Source organism: Dreissena polymorpha, chromosome 16 (assembly GCF_020536995.1).
Source record: "Dreissena polymorpha isolate Duluth1 chromosome 16, UMN_Dpol_1.0, whole genome shotgun sequence".
In the NCBI taxonomy this organism is placed as follows: domain Eukaryota; kingdom Metazoa; phylum Mollusca; class Bivalvia; order Myida; family Dreissenidae; genus Dreissena; species Dreissena polymorpha.
In genome coordinates, this window is record NC_068370.1 from 43815029 (window position 1) to 43829288 (window position 14260).

Genomic DNA, 14260 nt, shown 5'->3' on the forward strand with positions numbered 1-14260 from the left:
GCATAGTTGAGATTGACCGTATTGTCATAAGAGAGGTTCAGTATCAATTTGAAGTGAATCGGTGTAGAAATGAAGAAATTATAGTAAAAGGCAATTTTGTATGGGTGTGGTCTATGTGGGCGGGGCGCCCCAGGGTTGGTAATGGGGCCATGCATAGTTGAGATTGACTGTATTGTCATAAGAGAAGTTCAATATCAATTTGAAGTGAATCGGTGTAGAAATGAAGAAATTATAGTAAAGGCAATTTTGGGTGGGTGTGGTCTATGTGGGCGGGGCCCCAGGGTTGGTTATGGGGCCATGCATAGTTGAGATTGACCCTAATGTCATAAGAGAAGTTCAGTATCAATTTGAAGTGAATCCGTGTAGAAATGAAAAAATTATAGTAAATGGAATTTTTTGGTGGGTGTGGCCTATGTGGGCGGGCGCCCCAGGGTTGGGATTGGGGCCATGCATAGTTGAGATTGACCCTAATGTCATAACAAAAGTTCAGTATCAATTTGAAGTGAATCCGTGTAGAAATGAAAAAATTATAGTAAATGGAAATTTTTGGTGGGTGTGGCCTATGTGGGCGGGGCGCCCCAGGGTTGGGAATGGGGCCATGCATGGTTGAGATTGACCGTATTGTCATAGGTGAGGTCCAGTATCAATTTGAAGTGAATCGGTGTAGAAATAAAGAAGTAAATGTAAAATAACCTAAAAAAATGAGTGATAATTTCTGACGCGGCCCCACCCCAACCCCTATAACTTTTGACCCAGGGGTCAGATCAAAATTCCAAATAGTGCAGGGTCGCACATATGCTCATAGCTACCATGTGTGTAAATTTCAAGGTTCTAGTGCTTTTAGTGTAGGAGGAGATAGTGGCCAGGACGGACGGACAGACGGACGGACAGACGGACGGACAGACGGACGGACGGACGGCGGAGATCACCACAATATCCCCACCTTTTTTTCAAAAAGCGTGGGGATAATAAATACATCACACATAGATATGTAGACTAAGACGTTTTTCTTTCAAAATGTTAACATTTTCTGTAAAAAGTCAAAAAAGAGACAAACAAAGTTTTTAAAAAGTTTTATTGACTTTTGTGTGTGACATTTTAATTATTTACATCAAGTCAACTTGACTTGATTAAAAACAAGACAGTAATTTAAGAATTTTACAAGTATATTATATATGTTGTTGTTAGTTAAAGAAATAGGTTTTTATTGCCTCAAACAAATAAACATTTGGGCAAATTACCACCAGTAAGTTTTGTACATGAATGAGATAACAGGATTTGTATTATGTGTCTTTTTTATTTATAAATATTATCAATATTAGCCTGGTCATGCAAAAGTGGGTCTTATGTCATATGTGTCAAGTGTAACTCCAGACCAGCCTGTACATTCCCTCATTCTCGTAAGGAGCCCCCTGTCTGCTAATAACACCACAAAATTGTTCGTGACTTACTAGAGGACAGTGTAGCTCCTGACCAGAATTGGCTGGCTGGTGTGGAGCTTCACTAGCTGGAAATGGCATTAGACCCATTTTTGCTAGACGCGGCTTATATAAGCCTGGGGAACCATGAGATCCAATCATTCGTTAAAGAATGTTATGCAAATCTTTGCTGACAAGACCTTTCCTTCGTTTGCAGCTACTCTCAGACAGCACAGATAATGAAGATGGAAAATGATGTGGACTTGGAGAGCCTGAGGGAGAGGGAGTCAGCTATCAAACAACTGGAGGTATATTGTGTGCAAACTGTATAAGCAGTGTTCTGGTACAGTTAAGTCCGGTAATCTTGCGCGTCCGGTAATCTTGCGCACTTCGCATTTGCGAATCTCGCAGACGACGAATGGTTTTCTTTAGTGATGAAAGATGGAATTTCACATTTTAAAGAATTAACGGATTTAAAAGTTACGTATTCCATGCAAAATTAAATTCGATCATTTCATTTAAACACCAGTTGCATCATCCCTATACATCGTAAACACTGGCCTTCTTACGAAAAATTCAAAATGAATCACAAATTCCCTGCAGTCTTTAGCGTTTTCATACTTTAAATTATGAATTCATATATCCAACGTGTAATTTATTATTCCATGGCACAATATCCGATCAGTTTTGGTATTTTTTGCCATAAAAATATATCGCATCAGACGACATAGTCATTATTTCCCGCCATTCTGTCAAACCAATTTGGTATGATCTCTTCATGCGCAATGGCCTAGTTTTGATATTTTCTGTAAACTATGGAAGCATGATCGTGGTATCAAACCTGTTATGCATTTTTTTTCACGCATACCGGTACTTTTTTTATTAATTGTACACTATTATTCGTGACTATATTATTTATTGATTTGTAGTGAACAAAAACTGCACTAGAAATCAACATTTAATTTCAATGGTTTTACAAACTGATTTTAAAAATATTTTTCTGGAATGCTTTTTGTCAATAATTGGACACCATATGTCTACAATTTTGGAAATTTTGCCTAAACGAGGTCATTATACAAAGTGCGCAAGATTACCGGACACTCTGATAGTTTGAAAATGAGGTGAGTCATGTTTGTTTTGAAATCAAATCGGACAGTTCTTCACTGAATTAATTAGATATTTTTGTGTTAATAAGCAAATGAACTTATTATTTTCATAATAAATTTAGATATTTTGTTGCCAATTTATAAAAGAAGGTTTTTAAACCAATTGATCCTTAACTGCGCAAGATTACCGGACAGCATCGTATAACTGGGCTTAATGCATGTGCGTAAAAAGTCGTCCTAGATTTACCACTGCAGTGTGCACAGGCTAATCAGGGACAACACTTTCCGCCTAGACTGGATTTTTGTTTAGAAGAGACAAAAACTCCAATATCAGTGGAAACTGTAGTCCCTGATTCCCTGTGCGGATTGCACAGGCCAATTTGGAAAACACTTCATACACATGCCTTAAGCCCAGTTTTCCCAAAACATGGCACACATATTGTAAAAGCTTTAAGAATGTCACTACGTGTTAAAATAAGATCAGCATTAATGCATGCAAAAAGACTTGTGCAGTTTTTCGTTTCTATACAACCTTTTTTGTTTAATGTGCATAATTGTTGAACAAGTTTTTATTTTACTCAACTGTGACTTACAGAGCGACATTATGGACGTTAACCAGATTTTCAAGGACCTAGGAATGCTAGTACATCAACAAGGGGAACAACTAGGTATAACATTCTTTATTTGTTTATTAGCCGGATTTTTTTCGAAAAAATCTCGGCTTAAAGATTGATGTTGTCGGGCGGGCGGGGGGGCGGGGGGGGCGGGCGGGCGGGCGGCGTGCTCGAAAATGTTAAAGTTCTTATTTCATGGTATAACTTTGGTATGCTTGGACCTAGAGTCTTCAAACTTGACATGAAGGTTGGCCAGGATTAACAGATGACCACTGGTCATTTCAAGGTCATTCATTTGAAGGTCAAGGTCACTGTGACCTTCAATATAAAAAATGTTAAAGTTGTTATAACTTTGGTATGCTTGGACCTAGAGTCTTGAAACTTGACATGAAGGTTGGCCATAACTAGTTAGTAACCACTGGTCATTTCAAGGTCATTCATTTGAAGGTCAAGGTCACTGTGACCTTGAATGTAAAAATGTTAAAGTTCTTATTTCATGGTATAACTTTGGTATGCTTGGACCTAGAGTCTTCAAACTTGACATGAAGGTTGGCCAGGATTAACAGATGACCACTGGTCATTTCAAGGTCATTCATTTGAAGGTGAAGGTCACTGTGACCTTCAATATAAAAATGTTAAAGTTGTTATAACTTTGGTATGCTTGGACCTAGAGTCTTGAAACTTGACATGAAGGTTGGCCAGAACTAGTAAGTAACCACTGGACATTTCAAGGTCATTCATTTGAAGGTCAAGGTCACTGTGACCTTGAATGTAAAAATGTTAAAGTTGTTATAACTTTGGTATGCTTGGACCTAGAGTCTTGAAACTTGACATGAAGGTTGGCCAGAACTAGTAAGTAACCACTGGACATTTCAAGGTCATTCATTTGTAGGTCAAGGTCACTGTGACCTTGAATGTAAAAATGTTAAAGTTCTTATTTCATGTTATAACTTTGGTATGCTTGTACCTAGAGTCTTCAAACTTGAAATAAAGATTGGGCCAGTACTAGAAGATGACCACTGGTCATTTCAATGTCATTCATTTGAAGGTCAAGGTCACTGTGACCTTAAATGTTAAAATGTTAAAATTGTTATAACTTTGGTATGCTTGGACATAGAGTCTTCAAACTTGACATGAAGGTTTGCAAGCACACTTAGATGACCACTGGTCATTTCAAGGTCATTCATTCTAAGGTCAAGGTCACTGTGACCTTGAATGTAAAAATGTTAAAGTTCTTATAACTTTGGTAGGTAAAAATGTTAAAGTTCTTATTCCATGTTATAACTTTGGTATGCTTGTACCTAGAGTCTTCAAACTTGACATAAAGGTTGGCCAGTACTAGAAGATCACCACTGCTCATTTCAATGTCATTCATTTGAAGGTCAAGGTCACTGTGACCTTCAATGTTAAAATGTTAAAATTGTTATAACTTTGGTATGCTTGGACCTAGAATCTCAAACTTGACGTAAAGGTTTGCAAGCACACTTAGATGACCACTGGTCATTTCAAGGTCATTCATTTGAAGGTCGAGGTCACTGTGACCTTGGATGTAAATATGTTAAAGTTGTTAATACTTTGGTATGCTTAGACCTAGAGTCTTCAAACTTGATATGAAGGTTGGCCAGAACTAGTAGATGACCACTGGTCATTTTAAGGTCAAGGTCACCGTGACCTTGAATGTAAAAATGTTAAAAAATAAAAAAATTGAGATCAAACTTTCCTAATTGTCAATTCAAGTTCATATTTGTGACCTTAAATGTTATTGTTGTTCATGTATATGCATGCATTCAAAACATAACACAAGGTTTGCTCATGCCTTGAAAAGTACTTACATTTCATTTTGACCTTTGAACAATATTTCAGTAATTTAAGTACTGCATTGACAAAAACACGAAAGGTACTTTCCTGTCATTTAAATCAAAAATCCGGCTTCAATGCGGTCATCTCCGACCGCGGAACTCTTGTCTTTAGAGTTTGTTCCCTTGTAGGGGTTAGGTGATATCATGTGAGAATGCAATGTTAATACATGTATCATACAACCCAAAAAATAATGCTTTTTTATGCCCCCAGATCAAATGATCGGGGGTATATTGTTTTTAGCCTGTCTGTCATTCTGTCCCAAAACTTTTACATTGGTTTAAGTTTTGCGATAACTTTTGAAATATTGAACATAGCAACTTGATATGTGTTATGCATGTGTATCTCATGGAGCTGCGCATTTTGAGTAGTGAAAGGTCGAGGTCATCCTTCAAAGTCGAAGGTAAAAAAAAAATCAAAGCGGCCCAATAGGAGGCATTGTGTTTCTGACAAACACATCTCTTGTTAATTTAAATTATTTTTTGACTCAGAATTGTTGTGTCCATGTTCCTATTACTTGATTAGTTTTATGATTTTTATACGCCCGTATAAAATACGGGACGTATTATGTGAAACCCCTTAGCGGGCGGGCGGGCGGCGGGCTGGCGGCGGGCGGCGGGCGGAAGGCATCACTTTGTCCGGACTCTAATTCAAATTGTATTCATCCGATCTTCACCAAACTTGGTCAGCAGTTGCATCTAGTTGATATCTAGGACAAGTTCGAATATGGGTCATGCCGGGTCAAAAACTAGGTCATAGGGTCAATAAGTGCATTTTCAAAGGGGCCACTTTGTCCGGACTCTATTTCAAATTGTGTTCATCCGATCTTCACCAAACTTGGTCAGCAGTTGCATCTAGTTGATATATAGGCCAAGTTCGAATATGGGTCATGCCGGGTCAAAAACTAGGTCATAGGGTCAATTAGTGCATTTTCAACGGCGCCACTTTGTCCGGACTCTAATTCAAATTGTATTCATCCGATCTTCACCAAACTTGGTAAGTAGTTGCATCTAGTTGATATCTAGGTCAAGTCCGAATATGGGTCATGCTGGGTCAAAAACTAGGTCAAAGGGTCAATTAGTGCATTTTACTTTGTCCGGACTCTAATTCAAATTGTATAAATCTTATCATCACCAAACTTGGTCAGTAGTTGCATCTAGTTGATATCTAGGCCAAGTTCAAATATGGGTCATGCCAGGTAAAAAACTAGGTCATAGGGTCAATTAGTCCATTTTCAACAGCGCCACTTTGTCCGGACTCTTATTCAAATTGTATTCATCCGATCTTTACCAAACTTGGTCAGTAGTTGCATCTAGTTGATATCTAGGTCAAGTTCGAATATGGGTCATGTCGGGTCAAGAACTAGGTCATAGGGTCAATTAGTGCATTTTCAACGGCGCCACTTTGTCCGGACTCTAATTCAAATTGTATTCATCCGAAACTTTTAAACAACTTTTTATCCTGCGTCAAAGTGGTATGGGGGTATAAGTCACATTCAGTGACAAAGCTCTAGTTCAAGTTGAATTCACCAAACTTGGTCAGAGGTAGTATATAGATTATATATCAGTCAGGTCTGATTGGAGACATGCAACCGATTAACACATGCAATATTTTTATGCAATATTTTTATCCAGTTTTATTTTGCGATATTTTCATCGGGTTTATTTTTTTCGCGATTTTTGAAATTTTTTTTTGCTTATTTCCAAAACAAATACATCAATCATCTGTGTATCATCTCCAATGGCACACGAATCGGGCGTATATTGCTCCGTCATGCGGCGCTCTTGTTGTTTTTATAAGTATACATCTTTATTCAGTTGCAAGTTTGTCAGGGGTCATGCGCACTTAAACATATTTGTTAGTTTTTGTGTAAGATACCAAAAATGTTCAAAATGTTCCATATACTAAAAATACAGGTGTTTGAAAATGTAGAGACATTCTCTTATATTGAATTTACAATATGATATTCAATTTATATTGCATAATATTGTATAAAGGAATATATCTTGTAAAATACTACAAGGTACCATAAAGTATAAATTAATTTTATTAATTTCAGTTTAGGCTGTTGGTTGAAGCCATTGTACATTACCGATATACATGTACATAGCTACTAATCCAATAATGCAAATATAATAAATGGTCAATTGCCTGTAGGCATTTGTCTGCCAGGTTTTATGACCTTAATCTGATTGTAAAAACGCATACTGGAAGGGTCACCAGATAAGTGCAAAAGTGCGGAATTCTGGTGAAAGAGCATTGTTAATTATACTGTCCAACAATTTAGAGGCATTAACTATCATGGATGAAAACCTGTATGTTTGAAAATTTAGGAATAACTATTTTTGCTAAAAACAGGTTTGTAAACAAGTGTAGAGCGTCCGAAAACTAAGTAATTATGTAAATTGGTGTCAGCCATTGGTAGCTTCTTAGCTTGCTCCTGTAAGACACTGTTTGAATATGTATTAAAGACAGTTTTAAATGATATGCCTGTTTTCCCAATTCTTAATAGACAGCATAGAGGCCAATGTTGAGAATGCCGTAGTCCATGTGGAGAAAGGAGGTGAAGAACTCAAACAAGCTGTCACCTACCAGGTATAACAGTTGGCTTGTGCTAAATAGAAATGTAGCCTCACTCTGGGGCTTAATGCATGTGTGTTAAATGTAGTCCCAGATTAGCCTGTGCATGTGTGGTAAATGTAGTCCCAGATTAGCCTGTGCAGTCTGAAACCGTGAAACATTCTTTTCCTCTCACAGACACAACACACTGAGAAGTGTTTAGTCTGAATGGATTGAAAAGTGCCCTGAGAAAACTGGGCTTAATGCACCTGTGTAAATTTTCATCCCATATTAGCCTGTGGAGTACGCACAGGCTAATTTAGGGATGACACTATCCTTAGCCTGCCTGTGTCGAAAAAAAAAATCAAATACCATTAAAGCAGAAAGTGTCGTCCCTGATCATATGCCTGTATTGACAGCACAGGCTAATCTGGGATGACACGTTCCGCACATGCGTTAAACCCCATTTTCCTAGAGCGAGACTCAATTAAATTTGACATTTGTGACAACTGTTTTTTGCACTTACGCAGTGTGAATTCATTCACAGTATAACACTCAGGTGTTTGCAAGACTTTTCAAATATATTTTTTCTGCATTTAGCTTAAAACAGTATGTTATAAGGTTATATAAACATAATTATTTTAATTTTTGCCACAAACAATTCTTCAAATATGTTTAAAACTGAAGTTTACAGGAGATATGTGCTTTTACATCCAGTTTTAATTTGCTTATTTCTCTTTTATTTTGGCTAAATATTGTTCTTTTGTTTTGCTTTTTTATTTATATTGTTTTTGACTTTTGAATTCTGTTTGACCTTTTTTTTCAGTCTAAAGCCAGAAGAAAAAAGTGTTGTCTAATCATTGTGATATTGGTCGTACTAGCTGTTGTGGCTATCATTATTGCAGTTGCTGTACCAAAAAAATAATGTACAGGTAGAGTGCATTTTTTATGTTCTTAGTTCACGTTATTATTACTGCTGTATTATAATGTACGCTATAGGCAACAACCATGGACTTTGTGTTGTATTTTTATGTCCCCCAGTCTATAATGAAGGACATATTGTTTTTGCCCTGTCTGTTTGTTGGTTTGGTTTGCGTCAAATTTTAACATTGGCCATAACTTTTGCAATATTGAAGATAGCAACTTGATATTTGGCATGCATGTGTATCTCATGAAGCTGCACATTTTGAGTGGTGAAAGGTAAAGGTCATGGTCTTCCTTCCAGGTCAAATGTATGGGGGGGGACATAATGTTTCACAAACACATCTTGTTTTCCATTTAATTAATGCCACTTTATGTTTGAATCACATCTGCATCCATAATTTTGTGTAGGTTTAAACATAAAAACTATGTAATCATCTGTCATAGACTAAGAACAGCTGCAGGTCAACAATATAACTCTTATTAAGTTGCACACATTTTTCAAAATATGAGCCACGTCACACGAACATTTGTCTTATTCCACATGGGGCCAACGCAAATCCAGCCCAGTCTCTGGTCTTGAGCTACTCACAGAAGGTTTTGCGATCTCATTAGCAAACAGGGTAGTTCCCACCGGTCTGTGCAAATGTGCAGAAAGGTCTGCAGCTATGCTGGCCTCATACGGCATAAGACACATTTTCGCATGATGCAGGCCATATATATTTCCATGTTGTGCCAATATTTTACTCATGTTTGGCTTGTGTTGTAATCACTCTGAATTAGTTTCCATAATCAAACATTGATTTTGTATATTGTATTAATTTCATTTCATGGTTGTTAGCACACCTAAGCAAAACAGGAGCTTGGTTTGCTTTTGTGATCGTCTATGCCTGTAATGCGTTCTTAGGGTTCAACCACAACTTTACACTCTTGGCAGATTTCTTGTCAATGCTTCATGAAACTTATAAATATGTAACTGGATTATATGACAAGTCAAAAGGTCATAAGGTAAAAAGACAAGAAAAATCTAGGGGTCATATTAATTAGAATTTTTTTATGTGATATTATAAGATTATTGGTCCCTTTATATCTCTGCTGAGTTAAAACTGGCGCATTTGTGTATGTATGAACAACTTCGTGATCACATGGAAGAAAAAGCTTGTAAACTCTTGTCTTTTATTGCTGAATATTCTATACTTGATCAAGACATATTTGCAAAATTAAATTACTGTGTCAAAATGTATTAATTATTTTTATCTTAACCTCTGTCCAGCAACATTGGGCATTGCACTATTGAAATTAATTGTATTTTAATGCCCCAACTGGATGGAAGGCAATAAGCATTGCACCTGTCTGTCCCTCCGTAGTCCTGGTGCTTGTGTTATCAATTCCTCTTTTACTGATTGTTGTTTATTGATCAAACTGACATAGTTAAAAACCTTGATATGTAGATGATAAGCAAAAAGCATTTTTTGCTGCGTTGAGTTTTGGTAGAATAATGGCCCCTTTTCTGTTTATAATTCTAAAAGCATGTGTTTTCAAATCCTCTTTAAATACTTGGTGGATCGTGCTCTCACCTTTGCAGTTGAATGATCTTCATGTATAGATGATGGTAGAGAAAGGAATATCGGAGGCAACAAGTTTTGACAGAATAATGGCCCTTTGTATGTTTTTTGGAATATAAAGATGTAGTTCCAAAATTTAGTTTTTTTTGTCACTTCTTATTACTTTGACGCTTTCACTGAAAATTTTACAGCTGAATGAACTAAATGTGTAGGTGATTGTCCTGAAAGGATTTTTGGCTCAGATTATTTCTGGCTGAAATACTAGTAAGGCCCTCTGTGTCCAAACATGTGTTGTGGGGGCATCAGTTTGTGTGACACATTTCTATGTTTTTATTTACAAAAATTGAAGATATGTGTTTGATTTTGAAACTTTGTGAATACATGGGAGTGTGAGTGTTATTTTGTTTTGTTTCAGAATCGAACAAGGAAGAAACGGTGCATTCTTGTGATATTTCTTGCTGTCATCATTTCAATTGTGGCTCTGATAATTTGGTTGGCAACCAAGTAACAAAAGAGAATAATGAGATCTGTCTAATGAGGCGTTATCTCTACTGGGCTGTAGGAATGGTCACATCTGCCACATGTGGGAATATTTTCTCCAACAACTTAACATCCTCACCATCTAGATATGTTTGACTTCTTTCACTTCTTTGCCGACCCCCCCTGGAAATATGTGTCTGCCCACATGCCAATGACACCTGTTGTGAATGTTAACCTTTCACCAAATGTCAATCATGCCTTCTGAAAAGTGGTTGTCTTTATCAATTTGTTAGTATCACCTTCTGTGAATATTTGGCTTTACCAAGTTTTAAAATGCAACTCAGCTTCATGTTATTTCTGTAAAATATTTTCTTACTAAAATTAATTATGCTTACTTCTTATTTAAATACTTAATGCAATTAAGGTAATTTCGACTTGTAAATGCAGAAATAAGCCTTCATTACAATTTTACTTGTTGATGAAAAAATATGAACATTATTAAAAGAGTTCATCAACAATCCCACATATTCTGATTGACAAAAATGTTTATATCCATTTCAAGCCCGGTTGGTATGTAGATTTGACAATTGTGGTTAAGTATATGGGCCCTGCATCAGTCTGGTCTTGTTAAGACTTTAATGTGTTTAAAACACAAGCAATAAATCACTTACCACAAATAATCATATGGAGACAGTATGTTAAATGAAACTCCTCTGTGCACAGTTCAAAGTTCATGGTCATATTTAAAGGTCAAAGGTCAAATATGGGCATTATATAGCTTGTAAGGAATATAGCTCAACATTGTAGCGGATCCGTTGTCTAGTGGTAACACACTGGCTTCACAATCCAGAGATCGCTGGTTCGATCCCCCGCTGCACCTAACCTTCTAACTCGTCTTTCGCATGAGACGTTAAATCCAGGTGCAGTGTACTAGGTGCTATACACCGGGCACTAAAAGACCCAGGGTCACCTCTGGGACAGGGTGTCTCCTGTATCTTGCACTATCCCCCATTACCAACTAACACGTCTTTCTGGGGGCGATGGCCATATGGGAGACAATCCTGATGCACTCGATAAAAAACAAAAACAACAACAAGCTCAACATTCTAGCAATCTATAGACTGGCATGTCTCAGTATGTGTTAGACCTTTTGAAAGGTCAGAGTAAAAGGTCTCACACCTCTTTTTATGTAAATGGCTTTGTTGACCATGCACTCAACCTGGCATTGACAGGCAAATAGTAATAACTTAACTATCTATCTATCTATAATCTATTTAATACTGGAACAGGTTTAAGTTCATTATTTCCTATGCATTTAAAAGAAAAGATGTCATTTTGTTTCACTGATTTTGATTTTACTATACTGAATAGCAGTATATTATCTCTGTTGTGTTCATATTCTATTTATTTAAATAATGTTTATCTCCAAATGTAAATACTTGTTGTTACAATTATCTAGATATATATAAAGCATAATATCTAAATACATGTACAGCAACCATATTGTATTAAGATTTATGATTGAACATAAACCTTCTTGATATTGAATATACACTACATGTAATTCACAAATGGTATTTTTATGCACCCGGATCGAAAGATCGGGGGTATTTTGTTTTTGGCCTGTCTGTCATTGTATTTGTGTGTGTGTCCCAAAACTTTTACCAAAACATTAACCTTCTTCATAAATTTTGCAATATTCAAGATAGCATTGATATTTGGCATGCATGTGTATCTCATGGAGCTGCACATTTTGAGTGGTGAAAGGTCAAGGTCATCCTTCAAGGTCAAAGGTAAAAAAATACATATTCAAAAACTTTAACCTTCTTCATAACTTTTGCAATATTGAAGATAGCAACTTGATATTTGGCATGCATGTGTATCTCGTGGAGCTGCAAATTTTGAGTGGTGAAGGTCAAGGTCATCCTTAAAGGTAAAAGGTCAAATTTATGGCTTCAAAGCGGCGCAATAGGGGGCATTGTGTTTCTGACAAACACATCCATCACCAACTTTATAGAGGATAATCTGAGAGTTTTGAGATTATAACGAAAAGTTAATTGAGGTCATATATCATTAATAACATTCCATTGGGCTTTAGCAGCGAAGGAGGAGGGGGGAGGATGACATTAGTTAGGGACAACCTTTTCCGTGGAAAGTCTTGGTATAGTAAATTGTTTAAAATGTAAGTGACTTAAATGTGCTGTTTACAAGTATTTATTCCAGCATTGTTTCAACATTTATTCCATGAGGAATGATCCATATTGAAAATAATTTAATGCAAATATAAAGTAAAACTTTATGTATCTATACCATTATCACTAGCCAATAAAAACCTTTTCACAGAGCACTACCAATTTTTATATTTATACAAAAGGTAGTGCATACAAAAGGAAGGGGCCCCTGCCATTCTGCATTAGCTAATATTTTTTTTGTACAAAAGACCTCCTTTGTAAAATACAAAAGAATATAATTTCACAAATAAATGAATTAAATAGTATTCTATCTCATATGTTATAAAACCTAACATATAACTTTTAGAGAATGCATTTACATAGCTTATATTATGTTCATATATGAATAAATAAAACATAAACAAAGGTGTCATTGTCCACAATGATTTGTTTGAAATGTGCAATCGTTGTGAAGATTCCATTTAAGTTTATATATTTGTTACTTGTTTGTATATTTCTGTTCAAGATTGTTAACAAATGATTGTATATATAATTATTATTATGAAACTATGTTGATGGAAATAATACGTATATATAATATGGCGGGTTTGTTTTCAATTAATCTATAGAGAACTTCACAAAAAGAAGACACGTCAATGAAACATTACAGTATGAATCTTGGCATCATTGATGTATATTATCCACTTTAAGTAGGTAGTTACTACTTTGTTTTGTAATTTATTAACAAATGTGAGATAAATGAATCATTTCAATGAAAAACATTTTGCCTGCAGAACACTTTTGTCTCCAAACTTCTTATTTTTTAGTTTTGTAAGATCTTTATAATTTAAGAAGAAAAAAGTCAGATCTTGTAGACAAATAAATTAATTTAGTGTAATCATCACAACGTGCTCCATTAGCAATATTTGGATGCATTCATTATATTTTATATAAATAACGTATGAGTATGTTAAAAAATCACACTCTCATTCAAGGTAAATTCTTCAGATATTATAAAGTGATACATGTACTTCAACTTCAACTTGAGAAGGAACTAAGTCAAGACTTTAAATATTGAGTTTTTGTAATAAATTGATCAATGCAAAGTTGTTCATCGTTATGCTCTTTATATTTCAAGTTGTTTCACCTTTGTTCATTTGTTGAACATAATGGACCGTATTCAAGTTAATATCTCTGTTAAAAAATTGTGACGTTACTCTGTTAAATGATGTTTTTAATGTTTGTCAACCATGGATTTATATTTATTCATCCGTTCACGAATAACTATACATGTACATTATAACCATGGTAAATTAATCAAATAAACCATGGAAACTGGACCCCTGTTGCGTTGCTTATTTTGCCCTCGGCGTTGACTCCAGTCTTGGTCGTGTTATGAGTTGCGTTATGAGGTTTACGCACAGTTGGTTATTAATATAATTTGTTATACAACTGTATAACAATCATTTTAATGATAATGTTTTAAACACATAAAATAATAGATGAAAACAATCCAATACTGAATGACCACGAAATAATTATACAACGAACATACTTTCGCTAGATGAA

At 35.7% G+C, this 14260-nt stretch overlaps 1 protein-coding gene across 2 annotated transcripts in view; it reads left to right on the forward strand.

Moving 5' to 3' along the window:
* LOC127862047 (syntaxin-12-like) overlaps positions 1–14031 on the forward strand; it is a 33476-nt gene extending 19445 nt beyond the window's left edge. For both annotated transcript variants that reach the window (XM_052400993.1, XM_052400994.1), the window contains 5 exons: positions 1636–1726; positions 3120–3192; positions 7508–7590; positions 8381–8486; positions 10456–14031. In XM_052400993.1, coding sequence (XP_052256953.1) covers positions 1636–1726; positions 3120–3192; positions 7508–7590; positions 8381–8479 — 346 coding nt within the window. In that variant the 3' untranslated portion in view covers positions 8480–8486; positions 10456–14031. The remainder of the gene's footprint in view (positions 1–1635; positions 1727–3119; positions 3193–7507; positions 7591–8380; positions 8487–10455) is intronic.
* Positions 14032–14260: the final 229 nt, after the last annotated feature.